At 58.7% G+C, this 21,446-nt stretch overlaps 1 protein-coding gene across 2 annotated transcripts in view; it reads left to right on the top strand.

Annotated features, from left to right (window-relative positions):
- The window catches only part of FBN3 (fibrillin 3), a 69,330-nt gene that overhangs the window by 22,634 nt on the left and 25,250 nt on the right, over positions 1-21,446 (top strand). The window contains exons 7-25 of one of the 2 annotated variants that reach the window (XM_058858612.1): positions 316-441; positions 6,011-6,136; positions 8,751-8,903; positions 9,562-9,759; positions 10,020-10,163; positions 10,267-10,386; positions 10,987-11,112; positions 11,461-11,583; positions 13,064-13,339; positions 13,794-13,847; positions 15,123-15,248; positions 15,962-16,087; positions 16,935-17,054; positions 17,456-17,593; positions 17,844-17,894; positions 18,250-18,375; positions 19,278-19,505; positions 19,592-19,717; positions 20,135-20,263. In XM_058858612.1, coding sequence (XP_058714595.1) covers positions 316-441; positions 6,011-6,136; positions 8,751-8,903; positions 9,562-9,759; positions 10,020-10,163; positions 10,267-10,386; positions 10,987-11,112; positions 11,461-11,583; positions 13,064-13,339; positions 13,794-13,847; positions 15,123-15,248; positions 15,962-16,087; positions 16,935-17,054; positions 17,456-17,593; positions 17,844-17,894; positions 18,250-18,375; positions 19,278-19,505; positions 19,592-19,717; positions 20,135-20,263 — 2,616 coding nt within the window. Of the gene's footprint in view, positions 1-315; positions 442-6,010; positions 6,137-8,750; positions 8,904-9,561; positions 9,761-10,005; positions 10,164-10,266; positions 10,387-10,986; positions 11,113-11,460; positions 11,584-13,063; positions 13,340-13,793; positions 13,848-15,122; positions 15,249-15,961; positions 16,088-16,934; positions 17,055-17,455; positions 17,594-17,843; positions 17,895-18,249; positions 18,376-19,277; positions 19,506-19,591; positions 19,718-20,134; positions 20,264-21,446 lie in introns of both variants that reach the window. The other variant, XM_058858610.1, reaches the window with a different exon arrangement.

Raw genomic sequence — 21,446 nt, 5'->3', positions numbered from 1 at the left:
CTCCAGGGACCCGGGATGCCCCTGGGATCTCCCAACACCGTTTTATCCCAGAGATTCTGGCCACACTCGGCTCTGGGCCAGTTCCTCCACCCCACAGGGTGTCCAGGTGTTGGGACACATCCTTTGGGAAGCATTCCCATGCCTTTGTCTCCCTCTTGCTTGAGCCAGGAGTTCACCCCTGTCCGTTCCCTGTCCTTATCCCGGTGCAATCTGAGGGGAGATTCCCTCTGGGGTGTGATCCAGCTCCTCGGGGCACAGGAGAATCCATGGATCCATGGCTGCTGTTCCCTCACGTCCCTGCTCTTCCTCCCACAGATGTGGATGAGTGCCAGGCCATCCCTGGCCTCTGCCAAGGTGGGAACTGCATCAACACCGTGGGATCCTACGAGTGCAAGTGCCCTGCTGGGCACAAGCAGAGCGAGACCAGCCACAGGTGTGAAGGTAAGGGAGGCTCCACGCCTGGATTTGATGGGATTCTCCACTTCCCAGAGTCCCAGGAGTGTTTAAAGCCTGGGTTTTCCATGGCAGAGTTGGGAGAGAGCTCCCATTCCAGGCTGGATCCCGTTTCCCAGCCAGCCCTGCCAAAGGGGTTTTTAATTCACATCCCAGAGGCCAAGGCCAGGAAATGAGGGATAGGCCTTGCCTGATCTCCTGATCTTCCCTCAGACCAGGAGGAAATGGTTTGGTTTGTTCCCAGAGGGGTTTTTTTAAGGATATTTTAATGGAAACACAGGCTGGTGGCACAGGAGGAGCCTCTGGAAGGCTTTAGCCAGGCTCAGCCCAGCGCTGCCTCCAAAGCTCTGCCGGCTTCTGAGTCCCATCAAGCCTTGAAATCTCAACAACTTTAATTCTGAGGCTCTTCATTAGAGCTGTGAAGATTTAATCAGCGTGAAATGGGAGATCAGGCTGGCTGTGGGAGCTCAGGGAGAGCTCTGCCTGCCTCTGGAACCCCCTGGAATCGGGGCAGGGCGAGGTGGGATCAGATGATCTTTAGGGTCCTTCCAACCCAGACCATTCCAGGATTCTGTGCCCTGGCTTCAGCCCCTCAGGAAATCTTTCCCAAAGAGATCCAGGAGGTCAATCCCTGCTGGGGGATGGACATTCCTTCATCCCCAGGAAACATCTGTGTCTGAGCATCTTCCTGATGTGTCTGAGCATGCCAGGAGACTTTCCCTGAAACCCTGACAGAATTCCTGCAGAGCTCCGACATCCGAGGAAAGCAGGAGAATCCAAACCAGCCCTGGTTTTGTGTCAGGTGAAGGAGCAGCTCCCCGAATCCAGTGACATTCCAGGAATTTTCCTGGCCAAGGTGGGAGCAGGGGCAGCAGGAAGCTGCTCCTGCCTCTCCCACGCCGGCTGGGGAGCAGAGCACATCTGAAACCAGTTGAGCTGGAATCTCCTCCATCCCGGGATTAAACCAAATCCATTGTCTGGATCTGTCCTCCAGATGTGAGGGGCCTCCCTCTTCCCCCAGTGCCTGGAGGAGCAGCCACAGACAGCTCCCCTTCCCTGTCCCAACAAAAAGGGACAACTCCGGCATTCCCAGGAGCTGCTCCATCCCTGGGATCGCCACCAGCACAGGAGGCTTCCCTTTGGATCCGGGAACGGCACAAACAGCAGGGATGCTCCAAAGGGACGGGCTCTGAGGGCTCCTCCTGCCCCAGCTGTGTCACCTGCAGGTCCCCACAGGGCCACCAGAAGCTGAGGAGGATCCCAGGAAAGTGGAATCACCTTTGGGATTCCCTGAAATGTTGTGGACGGGGGAATCGAGAGGGTTCCTCTCCCGCTTCATGGACACCAGAAGATTTGGGCCCCGAGCTCCCTGAAAATCTCCGGGTTTCCTGCAGCCTTTGATCCATCAGGAATTTGGTCCAGCAGATGGAGCATCAAATTCCTGAGCTTCCCATTCCTGCTGGAACTGCCAAAATCTCTGCCTTGCCCCGAGTGCTGTCCTGGCTGAGCCCAGGGCTTTGATCAGAGCACAGCCAGAGGATGGATTTGTTATCCAGGTGTGCTCCAGGCTCCGAATCCCGGGATTCCTCTGTCGAGTTTTGGGTTCATTTTCCAGCTGGGCAAAGGAGGGAACGCTCTGCTTCCCTCTCATTTTCACATTCCCCATCCAAGCCGGGCACCCAGGGAATATTAAAACCTCTTTGAACCTCTCTGGGAGGTTCTCCCGTTTTGTGCTGGGGGATTCCCGGTGGGAACGCGCTGGAGCCGGAGGTCAGAGCTCATTAGCGATGTCCCCTCATTAACGCCGTCCCCTCATTAACGCCGGCCCCTGGTGCGAGCAGAGATAGCGGCGGTGCCTTCCTTATCTCCCGGCACAATCCTTATCTCCCGGCACGATCCTTATCTCCCGGCACAATCCTTATCTCCCGGCACAATCCTTATCTCCCGGCACAATCCTTATCTCCCGGCACAATCCTTATCTCCCAACACCTGGAATTGCGTCCCCGGAGGATGAAGGCGCTTTTCCATCTCCAGATATTCCCGGCTGATAACGGAGGCCGCTGGATATTCCCGGGATGGATTCTCAGCTCCGGCAGGAAAACGAATCCTTTTCCCCTCCGGGAATCTCCAGCCTGGATTTGCAGCGGAGCCTCCTCCAGGCTCATCCCGGATGGATGGGACAATTCCAGAGGGTTCTCCTCTCATTCCATTGTCCATTTTATCCCAAAGAGCTCCAGGGAGGATGAGGATTCCTGGCACTGCTCCCCTGGGGGGATCCGAGCAGGAATAGGAGCAGGGAAGTTCTGGATTTCGGGAGGGGAGGGGTCGGGCTGCTCCCAAAAAACCTCTGGAGAGGCCGGCTTGGGAAGCACCGAAAATTTGGTTTATGTTGTGCAAAAAGATGAACGAAGAGGGCAGGAACAGCCAGGTTAGGGATGAATTAAGCGATCCCACGCCTGGATTGTGGCGGAAGGAAGGAAAAGAAGCAGGATCTGCTGAGGTTTTAAGGGAATGAGAGCCTGGGGAGAAGGGAAGGTTTGGATCCAGCTGAGCTCTGAACGCGGCGGGAGGAAAATTGTTGAGGACACAAGAAAATTCCTGGTGCAAAGTGGAGAGAGGGAAGATGAAAGCTGAACTCGGACACATCCTGCTGCTCCAGAGACCTGGATCCATAAATCACAGCCAAGGGGAAGGGCTGTGGCATTTTTAAATTCTCCTGGAAGCGACCGGAAAAATGACACCGAAGGGAACAATTCCGTGGTGTGGAGTCAAGGGGGAATCACTGGCTGGACAAAGCTTTTCCTGCCATAATTCCAGGGTTTCTCTGCCAAGAATTTCACTTTTTAACAGCCCTTCCTGAGCTGCAGGACAAAGGCCAAGCTGTGCTATCAGTGAGGTAATGCCAGTGCCTCCTCCAGGATGCTTCCCAAAGGAATGTGTCCTGCTTCCAAAACCCAGCCAGGGTGATAAGAGATAAAAAAACCCCATGGAGAGACACCAGGAAAGGGAGTGGAAGGCTCCAGACCAGCTGTGTGCAGCAGCCTCAGCCAGGATTTGCCCATTTTTGGCCTCTCCAGGACATTCTGCCAGAGGGAACAAATCCTGGGATTCCAAATCTCACCTTTTTCCTCACCCCTTTAGATGTGAGGAGCTCCTCATGTCCCCACAGGCCAGGCTTTTGTCACCAGGGCACAAAATCCTGAATTTCCTGATCTTCCTGCACCAGAGGGAGCTTCCCAGAGTTTTCCACGGGCGGATGGAACCCCACAACCACTTTCTTTCCATTTCCTCACAAAACCCCTCTGAAGAGCTGATTGTTTGGCTCCATCCCGAGCTCATTTCCCTGGATTTGGGTGGTTTGGGGGTCCCATTCTCCCCTCTGTGGTTCCTTTCTGGGAGGGGAGGGCAGCGAATCCCCGGTGCTGCACCGAGGGACCCCAAGGCACGGCTCCTGGAGGTGTTTTCTCCATCAAATTCAGGGTTTTTAGCACATGGAGAGGTTGGGGTTCCCACAGCTCTGCAGCTCCGGCTCTTCCAGAGGCTCTGCTGCCTTTGGCTTTTCCAGCCTTTTCAGCCTTAAGGACGAGGCCAATTCCAGCCCCAGCCCGGCTCCAAAATCAACGTTTGCCTTGAATCCTGCCATTGTCTGAGCAGCAGAGCACAGGATCCTGCTTTAATTCCGAACAGAAGGCTGGAAAAGTCGGGAAGGAGCCAGGCTGGGGCTGGCAGGGTTCCCTCCCCGGCGCTGGGTGTTAATGAGAGGGGAATGAACCCATCCCACTGGGTCAGCGCTGCCTGAGCGGCTCCAAACCACCACGGGACGCTCACAGAGGGAAAACTGAGAAGGAAAATGTGCTGGGGAAGAGCTGAAAGGACAACAAAGCCCAGGGCTCAGGTTCCTGAGGCACAGGATGTGGAGTCCTGGAGGAACGGGCTCTTTTCCTGCTCCCCAGAGCTGGGATTTTCACAGGGGGGGAAAAAAAGAGCTCTTGGATTCCCTGGTTTTCCATGGGAATGGGATTCCCTGGTGCTGCCTGGGGCTGAGTGAGGGGTGTCAGAGGCACAGATCTGCCAGCAGCCCCCGGGGCTCGGCTCCTCCCCGGAGCCACACCAAGTTTTTGGGTGGTTTTGGGTTTTTTCCCCCAATAGAGCAGCTTTGCCTTCCTAAAGCTCTTTTCCTTCCAGAGCTCCGGGGCTTGTAGGGCAGGGCAGGGATGGAATGACAGGGCAGCCTGGCTGATAAAATCTCTTTTTTATCAGGGGCCCGGGTGGGGGAGGCATTTTCTGGTGTTTTCTGTGCTCTGCTCTGCTGCCCTGGCAGCTCTCAGGGCTTTTCTGACGGAGGGACTCGGAGCATCAAAGAGCCAGAGCAGCACCGGGGGCTCGGGGGACACCTCAGGGGGAAGAATCCAGGAGTCCTAAAGAGCCAAGCAGGAATTTGTCTTCCCCTCTTGACTGGAATAGAATCCCAGAATGGAATTGTGGAATATCCTGGGCTGGGAGGGGCCCACAGGGACCCATGAGCCACCCCCATCATGGCACTGAGAGCCACACCACGGCTTTCCTTGGACACCTCCAGGGACCAGGGCTCCAAACCTCCCTTGCCAGTGTCCAACCCCTCTCTCTGGGAAGGATTTCTTCACAGATTCACAGAATTCACAGAATGGAAGAGACCTCCCAGCCCACCGAGCCCAGCCCAGCCCTAACACCTCACCCAACCCCTCACCACGGCACCGAGTGCCACATCCAGTCTTTAAACACATCCAGGGATGTGCTGGACTCCATTCCAGCACTTTCCTTGGCTGTCCAGCCCAAACCTCCCCTGGCAGGAGCCGTGGGGAGAAGCAGAGCCCCCACAAACCCCTCTGGGCGAGTTTTGGAGACCTTTCCTGGCCTCCAGCACCCCCTGACCGCCCACAGCCCCGGCTGGCGCTGTGTGCCTGGGTTTGGATGAGGAAGGGGATGTTTGGCACCTGGCTGGAGCTGTGTGCCTGGGTTTGATGGGGAAGGGGATGTTTGGCACCTGGCTGGAGCTGTGTGCCCGGGTTTGGATGAGGAAGGGGATGTTTGGGCATGGGTTTGGATAAGAAGGGGACATTTGGACACGGGTTTAGATGGGGAAGGGGACATTTGGACACGGGTTTAGACGAGGAAGGGGATGTTTGGGCACGGGTTTGATGAGGAAGGGGACATTTGGACACAGGTTTGGATGGTAAGGGGACATTTGGACACAGGTTTGATGAGGAAGGGGACATTTGGACACAGGTTTGGATGGGAAGGGGACATTTGGACACGGGTTTGGTGGGGAAGGGGACATTTGGACACGGGTTTGGTGAGGAAGGGGATGTTTGGACACGGGTTTGGATGAGGAAGGGGATGTTTGGACCGGGCTGGCGCTGTGTACCCAGGTTTGGATAAGAAGGGGACATTTGGACACAGGTTTGGATAAGAAGGGGACATTTGGACACGGGTTTGATGAGGAAGGGGACATTTGGACACAGGTTTGGTGAGGAAGGGGACATTCGGCACCCTCCCAGCGCGGTTCTGTCCCTTGCAGACGTGGATGAGTGCGGGGCCATCCCCGGCGTGTGCGACGGCGGCGACTGCACCAACACCGTGGGCAGCTACGTGTGCTCCTGTCCCCGCGGCTTCGCCAGCAGCCCCGACGGCTCCCGCTGCCTCGGTGAGGGAAAAACGGGAAAATACGGGGCTGGAAACATCCACAGAGGCGGCTGGGGGTGGTACTGGGAGAAATGTTCTGCTTTGCTCCATCCTGCTCCCAGTCTCGTGCTCTTCCTCCCTCTCCAGAATTTGGGCTGTGAATTTGCTCTGAGAATCCATTTTCCTCCAGGAAGATGAGGATGGGGAGGTTTGGGAAGAGGAATTCTTACAGCACAGGCAGAGATTGGTGGTGCAGTGCAAAGTGTCAGGTGCAGCTTTCTGTGGAAATGAACACAGAAAAAAAAAAAAAAAAGAAAAAGAAAAAATCAGCTCCAAATTCTTTTCTAGCCACGGATCCTGGAGCAGGATTAAATGTTTTAGTTCCAGGAGGAAAAAAATGTTGTGAAGTGTGAGTAAAAAGTAAAGCCCGAGTCCTCTTGTTTGGGAAACTGATAGATTTTAATGGGAATGGAATTTTTTCCTGCTGTTTCCCAGCCCCTGCCATGAGCCCAGAGGGGTGTGACAGCTCTGGGATGAGTCATGTGGACATTCCCCGCTTTCCTTGAAACCAAGAACTTCAAGAAATGAAAATAAATAAAATTAGAAAGCTCAGATTTAAAAATAGTCCTGAGCTGATTTAGCTGCAGTGGACTCAGACTCCACCTGAACTGGCTCCGGGTGCTCCAGCCTTGCCCTGAGCTCCCTTTTTGGGACAGGCAGGGTTTGTTTTGGCAAAACCCACAGCTCCTGCCGGGGTGGGGCTGCCCTGGCACCCAAATTTCCCCAGCTCTGCCCGAGGGGACCTCGGGGCTCGTTTGTAGATTTGGGGTTCCAGGTTTACATCCCATGGAACAAAGCGAGGGAGCAGCTGGGAAAACGGAGGATGGATAAATGATGTGGGCACTGTCAGAGCATGGCCAGCAGCAGGAGAGGGGAGATTGTCACCCTGGAGGTGACCTCAGTGCCTCAGGAGGAGGCAGCTGCTCGTTCCCCTCCCTCCCTACACCTTTTTCACCGCAATCATCTCCCGCAGTTTTCACATCTGGAACAGCAGCACCCCGAGCTGGAGCCCATCCCCAGGGCCAGGAGCTGCTCCCAGCGCCTGCCCCAGCAAAACCCCACCAGGAGAAACCCCCACCCCGGCCCAGAGGAACATTCTGGAGCCATTCAGGCACCTGGGCTGGGCACACAGAGCCCGGTCCCACCCTGGGCCACCGGAGCCTCGTTCCCTCCTCGTGCTGGGGGCTCCCTGCATTTCCCTTGGGACAAAGGGTTCCTCTTCCAGAGCAGCTTGAAGGAATCATTTTCTAATGAAGAAAAATGGCTTTTTGGTGCATTCCCAGACGAGCACATGGTGTTCCTCCCCTCCCTCCTGAGACTCAGAGCTCCTGCTCTGGCTTTTCTCAGGTTTTATCCTGAGAGTGCAGCGAAGCTTGGAGGGATTTGGGTTGTGCCTCTCCTCGGGCACAGTCAGAGCTTCCAGTTCTGGGTCCTGCTGAGCCCTGGGCTCAGGGAGGGCTGGGAGGGTCTCACCGAGGCCTTTGCCTGCCTGAGGGGCTCTTGTTTGATCCACTTTGGGCTCAGCAAGAGGAAAAAGGAAACGTGAGGCTCCTGGGACCATGGAATGGGTCGGGGGGGGGTCTCAGGGGGTGCCCAGGACATCTCCCAGCAGCCCAGCTCTGTGGGATCAGCTGTGCTGGATAATCTCTCCTGCTTCTCCTGGGATCAGGACAATTCCCATGGGATGGGTGCAGGCCCTGCCAGACCCCCAGGTCCCTCCTGGGATGGCTCCTGTCCCCTGAGGATGAGCAGGACCCACTCCCCCCGCTCCTGCTCTGCCATCCTGACCTTGTCACCCCCCAGGGCCCTCTGGGCTCAGTCCCCACCTCTGAGCTCTCTAATCCCATCTGGAATTTCCCCTCCCCTCTCTCCTGCAGCATTTTCTGCTTTTCTGGGGTTTTGTGCAATCTGGGACCCCACACTCCTCTCCTTCCTCAGGATTAGGAGCTGATCCACTTTTGCATTCAATCCCTGCTTTCAAATCCCCTTCCCCAGCTCTGACTTTCTCTCTGCTGCTGTTTTCAGTGGCTAAACTTTCCCAAAAGGAGCAATTCCTGCAGAATGCAGCTCTGAGCAGGGCTGGGGGCGCCGAGGAAGGACCTGCTGGTTTGAACTGGGGTCACCATCCCCTGCGGGTGCCCGAGCTGTGCTGGGAGCAGAAGGGCACCCACAGCCCGCAGATCAAACAAAACCCAGACAATTAATTCCAATTACATTCCCAGGAAGTGGCAGCCACGTCCCAGGAGACTTTCCCCCTCATTAATTGACTTGAGAAAAAACAAGGTGGGAGATGACCGAGGGGAAGATTCCAGGTTTTCCTGGAGGGATTGGTGCCAGCTGGAGCCTGCTGGATGTGAGAGACCCTCAGTGCCCCGAGCCTTGGCCAGGAGCCACAAACCCCCCAGCAGGGCCAGGGTCGGGGTCAGGGGGGGTCAGACTGGGACAGGGGATGGCCGGGAGAGATTCCATCGGGAATGTGCCCTCAGGAGCTGGCTGAGAGGGTGGCGGTGGCACATTGTGACCCTGTGTCTTCTCCCTGTCCCATCCCTGTCCCATCCCTGTCCCTGTCCCCCCAGACCAGCGCCTGGGGACGTGTTTCTCTGCTCTGCTGGGTGGCCGCTGTGCCGGGGACGTGCCGGGCCAGGCCAGCAGGATGCAGTGCTGCTGTGACTCAGGACGCTGCTGGGCCATTGGCCAGACCCCCGAGATGTGCCCTGTGAGGGGCTCAGGTGAGTGACACCAAAACCCAGCATCCCAAACCTGTGGGTGCTGTCAAACAAGGCTGGGAGAGCTCCCCAGGAGCACCAAACCCTGTCCCCAAGTGCCACATCCCCATGGCTTTAAAACCCCTTCGGGCTTGGCTCCTTTGCCAAAGCCACCATTTCCACGAGGAGTTTTTTCCCTGATACCCAGCCTAACCCTCCCCTGGCACAGCTTGAGGCCGCTCCCTCTTGTCCCCTCCCGTGTCACCGGGGAAAGCCCAGCCCCATCACCTGGGGGGCTGCTCCTCCTACCTGTGCCTCACCTGAGGCCGGGATTGATCCCTGTCCTGCTCCTGCTCCTGTCCCTGGCTCCCAGCACGGCTGGACCTTGGGGTGAGCCCCGGCAGGAGGAGCCGAGGGATGGAGCCGGTCCCTGTGCATCGCCTCCCCCCGGAGCTGCGGCACCTCCCGTGTCCTTCCCTGCCTGCAGGGACACAAAAATCCTCTCCAGACCCCTGGCGAGCTGTGCTGTGGGGTGGGGGGTGTTCAACCCCTCCCTGCCCCGTTCCCATCATTTCCCATTTCCCATCATTTCCCATTTCCCATTTCCCATTTCCCATTCCCGCTGCCTTTGCTCCCTGCCCGTCCCTGCGCTCGCTGCTGGAAAATCCCTGTTTTGTTCCAGACGAGTACCGCAGGCTGTGCATCGAGGGGCTCCCGGTGGTGCCAGGCTTCCCCGGGAACTACCCAGGAATTCCTGGATTCGGGCCCAACGGGGTCGGGCCGGGACTCAACGGGCCCGGGGGCATCGGCCCGAACGGGGCGAACGGCCAGGGCGGGATCCCGGGGCTGCCCGGGATGGGCCCGGGGAGCTCCAGCATCGGTAATTCCCGGCTTTGTCCCGATCGCGAACGGCTCTGGGAGCAGGACGTGTTCCCCACGCCTGGAATGCCGCATCCCTGGATGTGCTGGCTCGGGGGAGAGCTGGGGTGTGGCAGGAGCTGAGCCCGCACACAGATCCAGCTCCCTGATTCCCAAACGCTCCAAACAGGAGCTTTCCCATCATCATCATCCTCCCCTCCTGGCTTTGCTCCCCGCCTTGGGCTCCCCCCAGGGGCTCCCCAACCCTCCCTGTGCCCCCAGGAACGGCCACGCTGAACCAGACCATCGACATCTGCAAACACTTCACCAACCTGTGCCTGAACGGGCGCTGCATCCCCACCCCGTCCAGCTACCGCTGCGAGTGCAACATGGGCTACAAGCAGGACGTCCGTGGCGAGTGCATCGGTGAGTGGGGGCTGCTCCCACAGCTTCCCCAGGCTGCTTTTCCCGTTCCTGGGCTTTTCTGTGCCTCAGGGTCCCTCACAGGGAGGCTTTTCCCCCCTGGCAGATGTGGACGAGTGCTCGAGCAGCCCCTGCGTCCACGGTGACTGTGTCAACACGCCGGGCTCCTACCACTGCAAGTGCCACGAGGGCTTCCAGAGCACCCCCACCAAGCAGGCCTGCATTGGTAAGGGCTGTCCCCGCTTTTTGGGGGGCTGCGGGGGTGGCAGAGGGGTCAGCAGAGCCCCTGGCAGCAGAGAAGTGTTGTGGGGGTGAGATGCGGTGAGGAGACCCCAGCAGCACCAGGTGTGGGGTGGGATCCACCCAGGAGAAGTTTCCTCTGCCTTGGCTTCCCTTCAAGTTTTGTGGTGGCAATCAAGGTTCCTGCAGAGTCCTCCCCAAGAGCAGAATTCTGTCGGGAGAACTCGGTTTGGCAGCAGGGGGATTCTGGTGTGGATGCAGGGTTTCCCCCAAGGCTGCTCTGCCAAGAGGCTGCTGCAGGTGAGGGACTGCCGAAAAGGAGGGATGGGAAGGGAATGTCCCACCGTGGGAACAAGAAAAGGCTTTTTCCACTTCCATGGCAGTGCCCAAACTTGGAAATTTTTATTTTCTCCCTTCCTGACAAAGTGGCTCCCAAAGGCTCCCCCATTGCCTGGCAATGTGGGAAGATCCCGATTTTCCAAGTGGGATTTTTGAGGATGAATTCCCGCCTGCCTGGGTTTCTCACGGGGGGATGTTAACGTGGGGCTGCTGCTGTCTCTGCCACACCTCGGTGATTTCCCTGCAGACATTGACGAGTGCATCATGAACGGGGTGATGTGCAGGAACGGGCGCTGCGTCAACACCGACGGCAGCTTCCAGTGCATCTGCAACGCCGGCTTCGAGATCACCCCCGACGGCAAGAACTGCGTGGGTGAGGCTGCAGCAGCTCGGGGCTGCGCTGGGATCGCCTCCTCCCGGGGCACTAACCTGGGATATCCCCCAGGGACAGGGCTGGACTGGGTTTGCTGTGTCCGGGGGGCTCCCGTGGGGTTTGGGGTGCAGGGGATGGGCAGGGCTGGGGCTGGAGGTGCTGCAGGACAGCTCTGAGCAGGAAAGGTGACCCTGGCTTGGAGCTGATGCTCTGGGAGCTCCCACCCCAACCCCTCTCCCCCCCTGCTCTGAGGCCCAGCTGCCACCAGCACAGTTTGGGATGGGGCACAGGGGGGTTGGGGCACGGGAGGACCTCGCTGCAGCTCTGGGGTCCTGTCTGTGCCCCCAGACCACGACGAGTGTGCCACCACCAACATGTGCCTCAACGGGATGTGCATCAACGAGGACGGGAGCTTCAAGTGCATCTGCAAACCCGGCTTTGTCCTGGCTCCCAACGGGCGCTACTGCGTGGGTGAGTGAATCCCTCCGGGCTCATCCCAATCCCGATCCCGATCCCTGCCCACATTCCTGCTCCCTTCCGAGGGCAGGGGGAGCTGAGAAATCCAGGGGTGCAGCCTGGCAGCCCCTGCTCTGCCGCCAGAAATTGTCCTTTTGTGGGAGAATGGGAAAAAGGGGAAAGGTTCTCATGTCCTGAGCCTCTGTCTGTGTGTCCTGAGCCCGTCTGTGTGTCCTGAGCCTCTGTCTGTGTGTCCTGAGCCCCTGTCTGTGTGTCCTGAGCCTCTGTCTGTGTGTCCTGAGCCTCTGTCTGTGTGTCCTGAGCCTCTGTCTGTGTGTCCTGAGCACCTGTCTGTGTGTCCTGAGCCCATCTGTGTGTCCTGAGCCCCTGTCTGTGTGTCCTGAGCCCGTCTGTGTGTCCTGAGCCCCTGTCTGTGTGTCCTGAGCCCCTGTCTGTGTGTCCTGAGCCCCTGTCTGTGTGTCCTGAGCCCCTGTCTGTGTGTCCTGAGCCCATCTGTGTGTCCTGAGCCCCTGTCTGTGTGTCCTGAGCCCATCTGTGTGTCCTGAGCCTCTCTCAGTGTGTCCTGAGCCTCTGTCTGTGTGTCCTGAACCCCTGTCTGTGTGTCCTGAGCCTCTCTCAGTGTGTCCTGAGCCCGTCTGTGTGTCCTGAACCCCTGTCTGTGTGTCCTGAGCCTCTGTCTGTGTGTCCTGAGCCCCTGTCTGTGTGTCCTGAGCCTCTCTCAGTGTGTCCTGAGCCCGTCTGTGTGTCCTGAACCCCTGTCTGTGTGTCCTGAGCCCCTGTCTGTGTGTCCTGAGCCCATCTGTATGTCCTGAGCCCCTGTCTGTGTGTCCTGAGCCCGTCAGTGTGTCCTGAGCCCCTGTCTGTGTGTCCTGAGCCCCTGTCTGTGTGTCCTGAGCCTCTCTCAGTGTCCTGAGCCCCTGTCTGTGTGTCCTGAGCCCCTGTCAGTGTGTCCTGAGCCCATCTGTATGTCCTGAGCCCCTGTCTGTGTGTCCTGAGCACCTGTCTGTGTGTCCTGAGCCCGTCAGTGTGTCCTGAGCCCCTGTCCATGTTTTCTGCACCCCTGTTCATGTGTCCCGATCCTTTCCCTATGTCCCAGTCCCCTCTCCTCATGTCCCAACCCCTTCTCTGTGTCCCAGCCCTGTCCCCGTGTGTCCCACCCCTGTCCCCGTGTGTCCCACCCCTGTCCCCGTGTGTCCCACCCCTCTCCCCGCGTGTCCCATCCCTTTCCCCGTGTGTCCCACCCCTCTCCCCGCGTGTCCCTCTCCCCGTGTGTCCCACCCCTCTCCCCGTGTGTCCTGTCCCTCTCCTCATGTCCCACCCCTCTCCCCGTGTGTCCCGTCCCTCTCCCCGTGTTTCCCGTCCCTCTCCCCGTGTGTCCCTCTCCCCGTGTGTCCCACCCCTCTCCCCGTGTGTCCTGTCCCTCTCCCCGCGTGTCCCTCTCCCCGAGGTGACCCCACTCCCGTTCCTTGCCCAGACATCGATGAGTGTGAGACCCCCGGGATCTGCATGAACGGCTGGTGCATCAACACGGAGGGTTCGTTCCGCTGCGAGTGCCTGGGGGGGCTGGCGATCGGCGTGGACGGCCGGGTGTGTGTGGACACCCACATGCGCAGCACCTGCTACGGGGGCATCAAAAAGGGCACCTGCGCCCGTCCCTTCCCCGGAGCCGTCACCAAATCCGAGTGCTGCTGTGCCAACCCCGACCACGGCTTCGGGGAGCCCTGCCAGCCCTGCCCGGCCAAGAACTCCGGTGAGTCCATCCCTGGATGCCCGGGAAGCTGCTCAGGGATGTCCCGGGATGGGTTGGGCTGCTTGGAGAACCTGGAATGGGGAAAGGGGCGCCAGGCAGCTGGAAAATGGAGAGTGGATGCTCAAATCTGGTGCTGGGATGTTGGAGCTGGGAGTATCAGCGTTAAAATGAACAAAGTCACAGCAGCGAGGCTGGGAGAGCTCGAGGAGAGTTTGGACAATGCTCCCGGGCACAGGGTGGGATTGCTGGGGTGTCTGGGCAGAGCTGGGTGGTCCTGGGGGTCCCTCCCAACCCAGCTCGTTCTGTGACTGTGTTGTGTGAGCATAAACAGACCTAGAGCTGCCAAACAGAGAATTAAACTCTCAGTTTAACTTTTAGAATTAAACTAAGCTCAGTGAACCTCACTGTGGGCAGTTCCTGCCACGCTCACGGCTCTGCTGTGCTCTGTCCCCAGCGGAATTCCAGGCTCTCTGCAGCAGCGGCATCGGGATCACGGCTGATGGCAGAGGTGGGTGCAGGATTCCTCAGGGGTGTGAAGGATTCCTCAGGGACCTGCAGGATTCCTCAGGGACCTGCAGGATTCCCCAGGGACCTGCAGGATTCCCCAGGGACCTGCAGGATCCCTCAGGGACCTGCAGGATTCCTCAGGGACCTGCAGGATTCCCCAGGGACCTGCAGGATTCCTCAGGGGTGTGAAGGATTCCTCAGGGAGCTGCAGGATTCCTCAGGGACCTGCAGGATTCCTCAGGGACCTGCAGGATTCCACGGGCACATCCCACAGCTCCCTCAGCTGCTTTTCCTGGAGCAGGGATGGGTCTGTGGGAGCTGTGCCAGCAGAGGCTGGGCTGTGCTCCCTGCTGTGATGGGGATGAGCAGTGGGACCCTGCTGCTTCTTTCCCTGCTCTGCTCTCCAGCTCCTCCTTGGGGTGTCCCGGGCAGAGGGAGGTGACAAACCGGGCTGCTCTGAGCTCCGAGAGGTGCCAATGCCAGCCCTGGACCAGCAGGGAGAGCAGGGAGCAGCCAGGCAGGCACGGCCGTGCCAAGCCTTCCGGATGGGAAGGAGCCAGAGGCGAAGCCCCGGTGGCTCCTCGGGCTCCCATCCAGGGCTCCGTGTCCTGGAGCTGTCCCATGGGAATGATGAGTCTCTCTAGCAAGGCCGTGCCCTGGTCATTCCATCCCTGAAGCCAGGGCTGCACTCAGAGCTCTCCAGGCTGCGTTTCCCTGGATGGAGCTGAGCTCCAGGAGCCTGGGGATGAAGGCCAGCAGTGCCTGGGCAGCCGTGGCCACCTGGCTCTGCGGGGAGCCTGCGGTGCCAGCGAGGCTGGGGCTTGCCAGGGTGAAATCAGGGATGCTCCTGCAGGGGAGGGACGGTGCCCACCCGGCTGCCACCTCTGGGTCACTCAGTGCTGGATCCAGGGATCACCGACGGGCCTGAGCTCGGTGCTGGGATAAAGAATCTGGGATGTCACACAAGGACCTGAGAGCCCTTGGCATAAAACTGGGCTCATCCCAGCCCCTCATCCAGCTCTCTCCTCCTGAGCTCACAGCCCCAGGTCAGGACAGGGACAAGCTGTGGCTGCCCCACCCTTGGACGTGTCCAAGGCCAGGCTGGACAGGGCTTGGGGCAGCCTGGGATGGTGGAATGGAATGAGATGGGCTCTAAGGCCCTTCCCACCCAAACCATTCCGGGACTCCACGATTCCTGCAGTGAGGAACCAGGAGGTGGAAGGTTTGGTCTTTGCATTTGCTGGGCTCCATCCCATGTGCCTCTTTTCCCTGTCAGACATCAACGAGTGCGCCCTGAACCCCGACATCTGCCCCAACGGGATGTGTGAGAACCTGCGGGGCAGCTACCGCTGCATCTGCAACCTGGGCTACGAGTCCGACCCCACGGGCAAGAACTGCGTGGGTGAGTCAGGGGCTGGATCAGGGGCTGCAGGGGCTGCAGGGGCTGCAGGGGCTGCAGGGGATGCAGGGGCTCAGGGGATGCAGGGGATGAAGGGGATGAAGGGGATGAAGGGGATGAAGGGGATGAAGGGGATGCAGGAGCTCAGAGGCTGCAGGAGCTGCAGGGGATGCAGGAGCTGTGGGGGCTCAGGGGATGCAGGGGATGCAGAGGATGCAGGGGCTGCACCTCCAGGAGCTGCTGCAGCCCCTGATCCCCTCCAGCACGGTCCAAACCCTCCCGAGCAGCTGAGCCGGGGGGAGGATGGGAAGGGAGGAAGGTGGAGCACTCATGGGTCGGGATCAGGACACTTCAGTGGGGAAAGGAAAACCGGGACTCGTTCCCTGCTCCCTGCGGGTGTTCAGCGCCTCCAGGAGAGCAGGGGGGACTCGAGGAGTTCCGGGAGAGGGAAGAGCAGGGGCAGCTCTGGTTTCTGCTCTGGGACAGGAGCCGGGAAGGGCTGGAGCTGTGCCGGGGTTTGGGTGGAGCTCAGGGAATGTTCTTGTCCCCCGAGGGAGCTGGCACTGAATTCCCGCAGGGACGGTCCCGGCGGGGACAGCGCTCTGGGATTGTTTGGGGTCCGGATCAGCCACCCCGGGGGTCCCTCCTGGGACGGTGTGGGGACAGTTAACCCTTCCCAGCCCAAAGCAGCTCACGGCTGCCGCCTCTGTCCCCAGATGTGGACGAGTGCAGCGTCAATCGGCTGCTGTGTGACAACGGGCTGTGCAGGAACACCCCCGGCAGCTACACCTGCACCTGCCCCAAGGGCTTCGTGTTCCGCACCGAGACCGACACCTGCGAAGGTACCGGGGCTGGGCCAGGAGCTCCTGCCTGGGGCAGCTCCCTGCTCCCTCCCCGGCTGCGCCCTGGGGCGCCTGGCGGCTCCCCCACGGTTTTTGGGATACCTCACACCGGGTTCAAAGCAGTGGACACCTGACCCCGAGACATCTCAGCCTGGAAACCAGAGCAATTTCCTCCAGGGCCACAAAATTTGAGCTTGAGGCCTGACCAAAATTGCAATTGGGGAATTTGATTGAAAGGCTGTGATTTGGAGGGGCAGAAATGGTTTCCTGTGCACAGAGACCTCAAATATTTGAGAACTGGCACTTTGCACCCAAGTGCCCCAACCACCCTCAATCCAAATAATGTTTTTAAATCTTCCATTTTTAATATTGTTATTAGACTTCTCTATATAACGTGATTATATCACAAGATATTTCTATATTGCGTATTTTTATATATTTATATATTTTATATATTTTTATATTTTTTATATATTTATATATATTTATATATATATCTATTTATATATTTATATATTTCATATAATTATATATATTTATATATTTATATATATTTGTATATATTTATATATTTTTATATCTATTTATATATTTATATATAAATATATTTATTTATATATTTATATATTTATATATTTATATATTTATATATTTATATATAATACATTTTAACATGTCTTAAATTTTATTATTATATTTAAAACAATCTAAAAAACGATTTAAACCCACCACTCTTCACTCTCTGCGCTCTCACCTTCTCCAGTTTGTGTCCCCCAAGGCCGTGTCCCCTGTCACTCCCCGCAGTGACCTCTGTCCCCTCTGTCCCCTCTGTCCCTGGTCCCCTCAGACATCAACGAGTGCACGTCCAACCCTTGTGTGAACGGGCTGTGCCGGAACAACGCCGGCTCCTTCGCCTGCGAGTGCTCCCCGGGCAGCAAACTGGACCCCAGCGGCACCATCTGCGTGGGTGAGCTCCATCTCCTGCCACCCCGAGCCCCAGGCGGGATCCCGGGCAGGAATTCCTGGCTCTTGGTTCCCCAGAGCAGCCGTGGCTGTCTCTGCATCCCTGGCAGTGCCCAGGGCCGGGCTGGGGCAGCCTGGGGTCAGGGGAGGTGTCCCCACGGCAGGGGTGGCACTGGGAGGGTTCTGGGGACCAGCCCGGTTTGTGGGAGCAGCCTTGGCCGCACATCCCGAGGGATCAGTGGGTGCCAGGACAGGGATCCAGGGCTCTGAGCCCCCGCTGTGTCCCGAGGGATCAGTGGGTGCCAGGACAGGGATCCAGGGCTCTGAGCCCCCGCTGTGTCCCGAGGGATCAGTGGGTGCCAGGGCAGGGATCCAGGGCTCTGAGCCCCCGCTGTGTCCCTGCAGACAGCATGAAGGGCACCTGCTGGCTCAACATCCAGGACGGGCGCTGCGAGGTGAACATCAACGGGGCCACGCTGAAATCCGAGTGCTGTGCCACGCTGGGGGCAGCCTGGGGCAGCCCCTGCGAGCGCTGCGAGATCGGTGAGGCTCCGCTGGGCTCCCGCATTCCCCAGGAAATGCTGGAGTTGTGCCGGGGGCTGGAGAGGAGATCGGGAACGGGGAAAAATCCCCAGAGGGTGGTCGGGCACTGACGATGCTCCCAGGGACGGGTGGGGTTGGTGGGGTGTTGTGGACGGTCAGGAGTTGGACTGGATGATCCCAGCTCCGGAGATTCCAGGATTCTGTGGGAATGCTGGAGGGGTTTCCTTGCTGACATCCCCGTCCCTTGCAGACACCGCCTGTCCCCGGGGGTACGCCCGCATGAAGGGGGTCACCTGTGAAGGTAAAGAGCTGCAGGGATGGAAATCTGCTTTTCGTGGGAATGTGGCCATCGTCTCCTTGTTGCTCTCCGAGTCTTGGGGGTGGATCTCCACTCTCTGGTCCTGTGTGTCTGTGTGTCTGTGTGTGTGTCTGTGTGTCTGTGAGTGTGTGTGTGTGTCTGTGTGTCTGTGTGTGTGTGTGTGTGTCTGCGTGTCTGTGATTGTGTCTGTGTGTCTGATCCTGATCCTGGTTCCGTTCGTGCCCGGTTTCCATGGATAAATTGCCATTTAGAGCCTGGTGGGCAGCTCTGGGCTCCTCCAGGCGCTGCTGGCCGTGTCCCGGTGCCACCCCGACCCTGCCCACCCCTGTGCCCCCAGATGTGAACGAGTGCGAGGTGTTCCCGGGCGTGTGCCCCAACGGGCGCTGCGTGAACTCGGCCGGCTCCTTCCGCTGCGAGTGCCCCGAGGGGCTGACCCTGGATGGCACTGCCAGGACCTGCGTGGGTAAGGACACCTCCTCTACCCGGATCCTGCCCTCCCAGCTGCTCCCTCCCCACCAGGAATTCTTGGGAATTGAGTCAGACCTGAAAGACCCCCAAAACCTCACAGCTGAAGCAGAATTCCATGTCCCCAGGTCCAGCCAGTAACACCATTGTCCTTCCTGGCTGGGCTTTAGGGGTGGCCACACAACCTTCAGGGTTAAGGACAAGGTCCAGCAGCCCTAAAACAGCTCCTGGGCACCCGGTGCCAAACCCCTGCCCTCTGCAGGGGCCACCCGCGCTTGCAGCACCGCGTTTAGGGACAGCCTGGACGCGGCACTCGGTGCTGCTGGCTCAGGGGCTGGGCTCGATCATCTCAGACACCTTCCCCAAGCTAAACCCCGGCATTCTGTGAGGGTCCATCCTCTGGCCCTGCTGCCAGCAGTCCATGCCCCGGAATCCCTCCCGAAAAAACCCTTTCCTGCTCCCGGTTGTTTGGAGAGCTCCCTGCCGGGTGCGGGGTGCGGGGTCCCGGGTGCGGTCTTTGCCGGGTGCGGGGTGCGGGGTCCCGGGTGCGGTCTTTGCCGGGTGCGGGGTGCGGGGCTGAGCCGGGTGCGGGGTGCGGGCTTTGCCGGGTGCGGGGCTTTGCCGGGTGCTGGGTGCGGGGTGCGGGCTTTGCCGGGTGTGGGGTGCCGGGTGCCGGGTGCCTTGTGCCGGGTGCCGGGTGCCTTGTGCCGGGTGCGGGGTGCGGGGCTTTGCCGGGTGCTGGGTGCGGGGTGCCGGGTGCGGGGTGCGGGGCTTTGCCGGGTGCGGAGTGCGGGCTTTGCCGGGTGCCGGGTGCCGGGTGCGGGCTTTGCCGGGTGCCGGGTGCCGGGTGCGGGGCTTTGCCGGGTGCTGGGCTCCGGGCTGAGCCGCTGCTGTCCGCAGACGTGCGGCTGGAGCAGTGCTACATGCGCTGGGACGAGGACGAGTGCACGGAGCCGCTGCCCGGCAAGTTCCGCATGGACATGTGCTGCTGCTCGGTGGGCTCGGCCTGGGGCTCGGACTGCGAGGAGTGTCCCCGGCCGGGCTCCGGGGAGTACAAGGCGCTGTGTCCCCGCGGGCCCGGCTTTGCCAACCGGGGCGATGTGCTCTCGGGACGGCCGTTCTACAAAGGTGAGCGGCGCTCGGGGCCGGCCCCGCTGCCGGGGGTGGGGGGTTCGTGGAGACCCCCGAGGCTGAATCCCTCCGATCCCCCCCAGATGTGAACGAGTGCAAGGTGTTCTCGGGGCTCTGCACCCACGGCACCTGCAGGAACACCATCGGCAGCTTCAGGTGCATCTGCGGCAATGGCTTCGCTCTGGATGCTGAGGAGAGGAACTGCACAGGTGAGGGACCCCCGGAGCTGCTCCTGCTGCCTTTGGGGGGCTCAGCCACAGGGCAGGGGCTGCCCAGAGGGGTCCTGGCACTTATCTGGGGACAGGCCAAGGGCAGGACCACGAGCAGGAGCATCAAGGCCGGGCTGGACGGGGTTTGGAGCAGCCTGGCACAGTGGGAGGTGTCCCTGCCCGTGGCAGGGTGGCACTGGGTGGGATTTAAGGTCCCTCCAAGCCAAACCATCCTGGAATTCCGTGACTCCATAAGTCTCCTCCTGCCTGTGGGGTGAAGGCTCAGCCCCAGGGAGCCTCTCCAAGGATGGGGAATTCCTTTTCCTGCTGCTCCCTTGTGTGCGGTGCTCATAGCCCAGCGCTGGCTCTGGCCCTGCTGGTGGCCTGTCCTGCCCCTGTCCCTGTCCTTGTCCCCAGACATCGACGAGTGCCGCATCTCCCCCGACCTGTGTGGCCACGGCTCCTGCGTCAACACCCCGGGCAGCTTCGAGTGCGAGTGCTTCGAGGGCTACGAGAGCGGCTTCATGATGATGAAGAACTGCATGGGTGAGTGAGGCTGAGCCCCCCGGGCACCTCCTGGGCCGGGGCCAGAGCTGCCCAGCTGCCCAAACACTGCGTGGATCATGAGGAGTTCTGGGGTTCCCTGTGCTCCTCTCAGCTCCAGGGGCTCCCTTCACCTGCCCATTTAATCTCCCTTTATCCTCACACAATTCCTCACAGCTCCTCCCGTCTGCCCAGGGCTTGTTTTCATTCTGTCCGAGTCTCATCTGTTTTCAATTGAATAATTCTTGTTTGGAGTTTAAAAAATCCCATCAGTGACCTCAGTACCTCAGTTTGTCTCCAAGAGCTCAGCCAGACTCTTGCTGTCCTCTGATTCCTGGCATTCCATGTTCCTCTCCTCTGTCCAGCCAGACTCGCTTGTCTCACTGACCTGCTCTTAATATTCTGCCTTGGCTTGGACTTTCAAACCACTTCAAGCCATGATTCAACACCATTTATTTATTTTTCATGTTTTACTCTCTGTGCTCTTTAAAATAAATCACTGCCCCTGGCAGGGGCTTTGTCTTTTCTGTACAATTTGTAGCGTGGGTTTCCACAGCTCCCACTGATCATCCTCCTCCTTCTGCTCCATTTCTGGGACACTGGGAATGTCACAGTCCTCACCCATGACCTGCAGCCTCCTTGCAGTAATCAGATTTCTGATCTTTATAGAAGGATATAAATTTCATTGTTCTTTTTTATTTTTAATTTAATGCTCACTGTTACTTGTCCAATTCCATTTTATCCTTTTTTTTTCCTGGGTGACAGGGAGCTGAGTCATCTCACCCCAAAGGGGGTGGTGACGTTTTGTCATTGCCTGTGGTCAAGGATTAACTTCCCACCTGTGTCTGGCAAAAGAATTTGGCTTCAGCCTCCTGGGGGAGGAATTCTTTCCAGCTTGGGGCAGGGGACAACACCAGCAGTGAAAATGCAGGCTGGGATTCACCGGGAACAGGTTCCCACTGATCTGGGGCTGTTTGGTAGGGATCTGTCACCCCCATTTTCAGGTGTGTCCCAGCCCTCTTTACCTGAAAATCTCATCGGTGTTTTATCCAAGTCAGGGAAAATATTCCATTCTTAACTTCAAGGCTGGAGTCAGGAAAATAAACGTGAGAGGAAAATGAGGTTTTTAAAATATCCAACCTCAGTCCCTTTCTCTGCTGTCACTGAGGGGCTCTTGGGTTCTGCT

This window comes from Poecile atricapillus, chromosome 28 (assembly GCF_030490865.1).
Source record: "Poecile atricapillus isolate bPoeAtr1 chromosome 28, bPoeAtr1.hap1, whole genome shotgun sequence".
Classification (NCBI taxonomy): Eukaryota; Metazoa; Chordata; class Aves; order Passeriformes; family Paridae; genus Poecile; species Poecile atricapillus.
The sequence above is the reverse complement of the archived record's forward strand: the minus strand, read 5'-3'. Positions and strand labels throughout refer to the sequence as shown.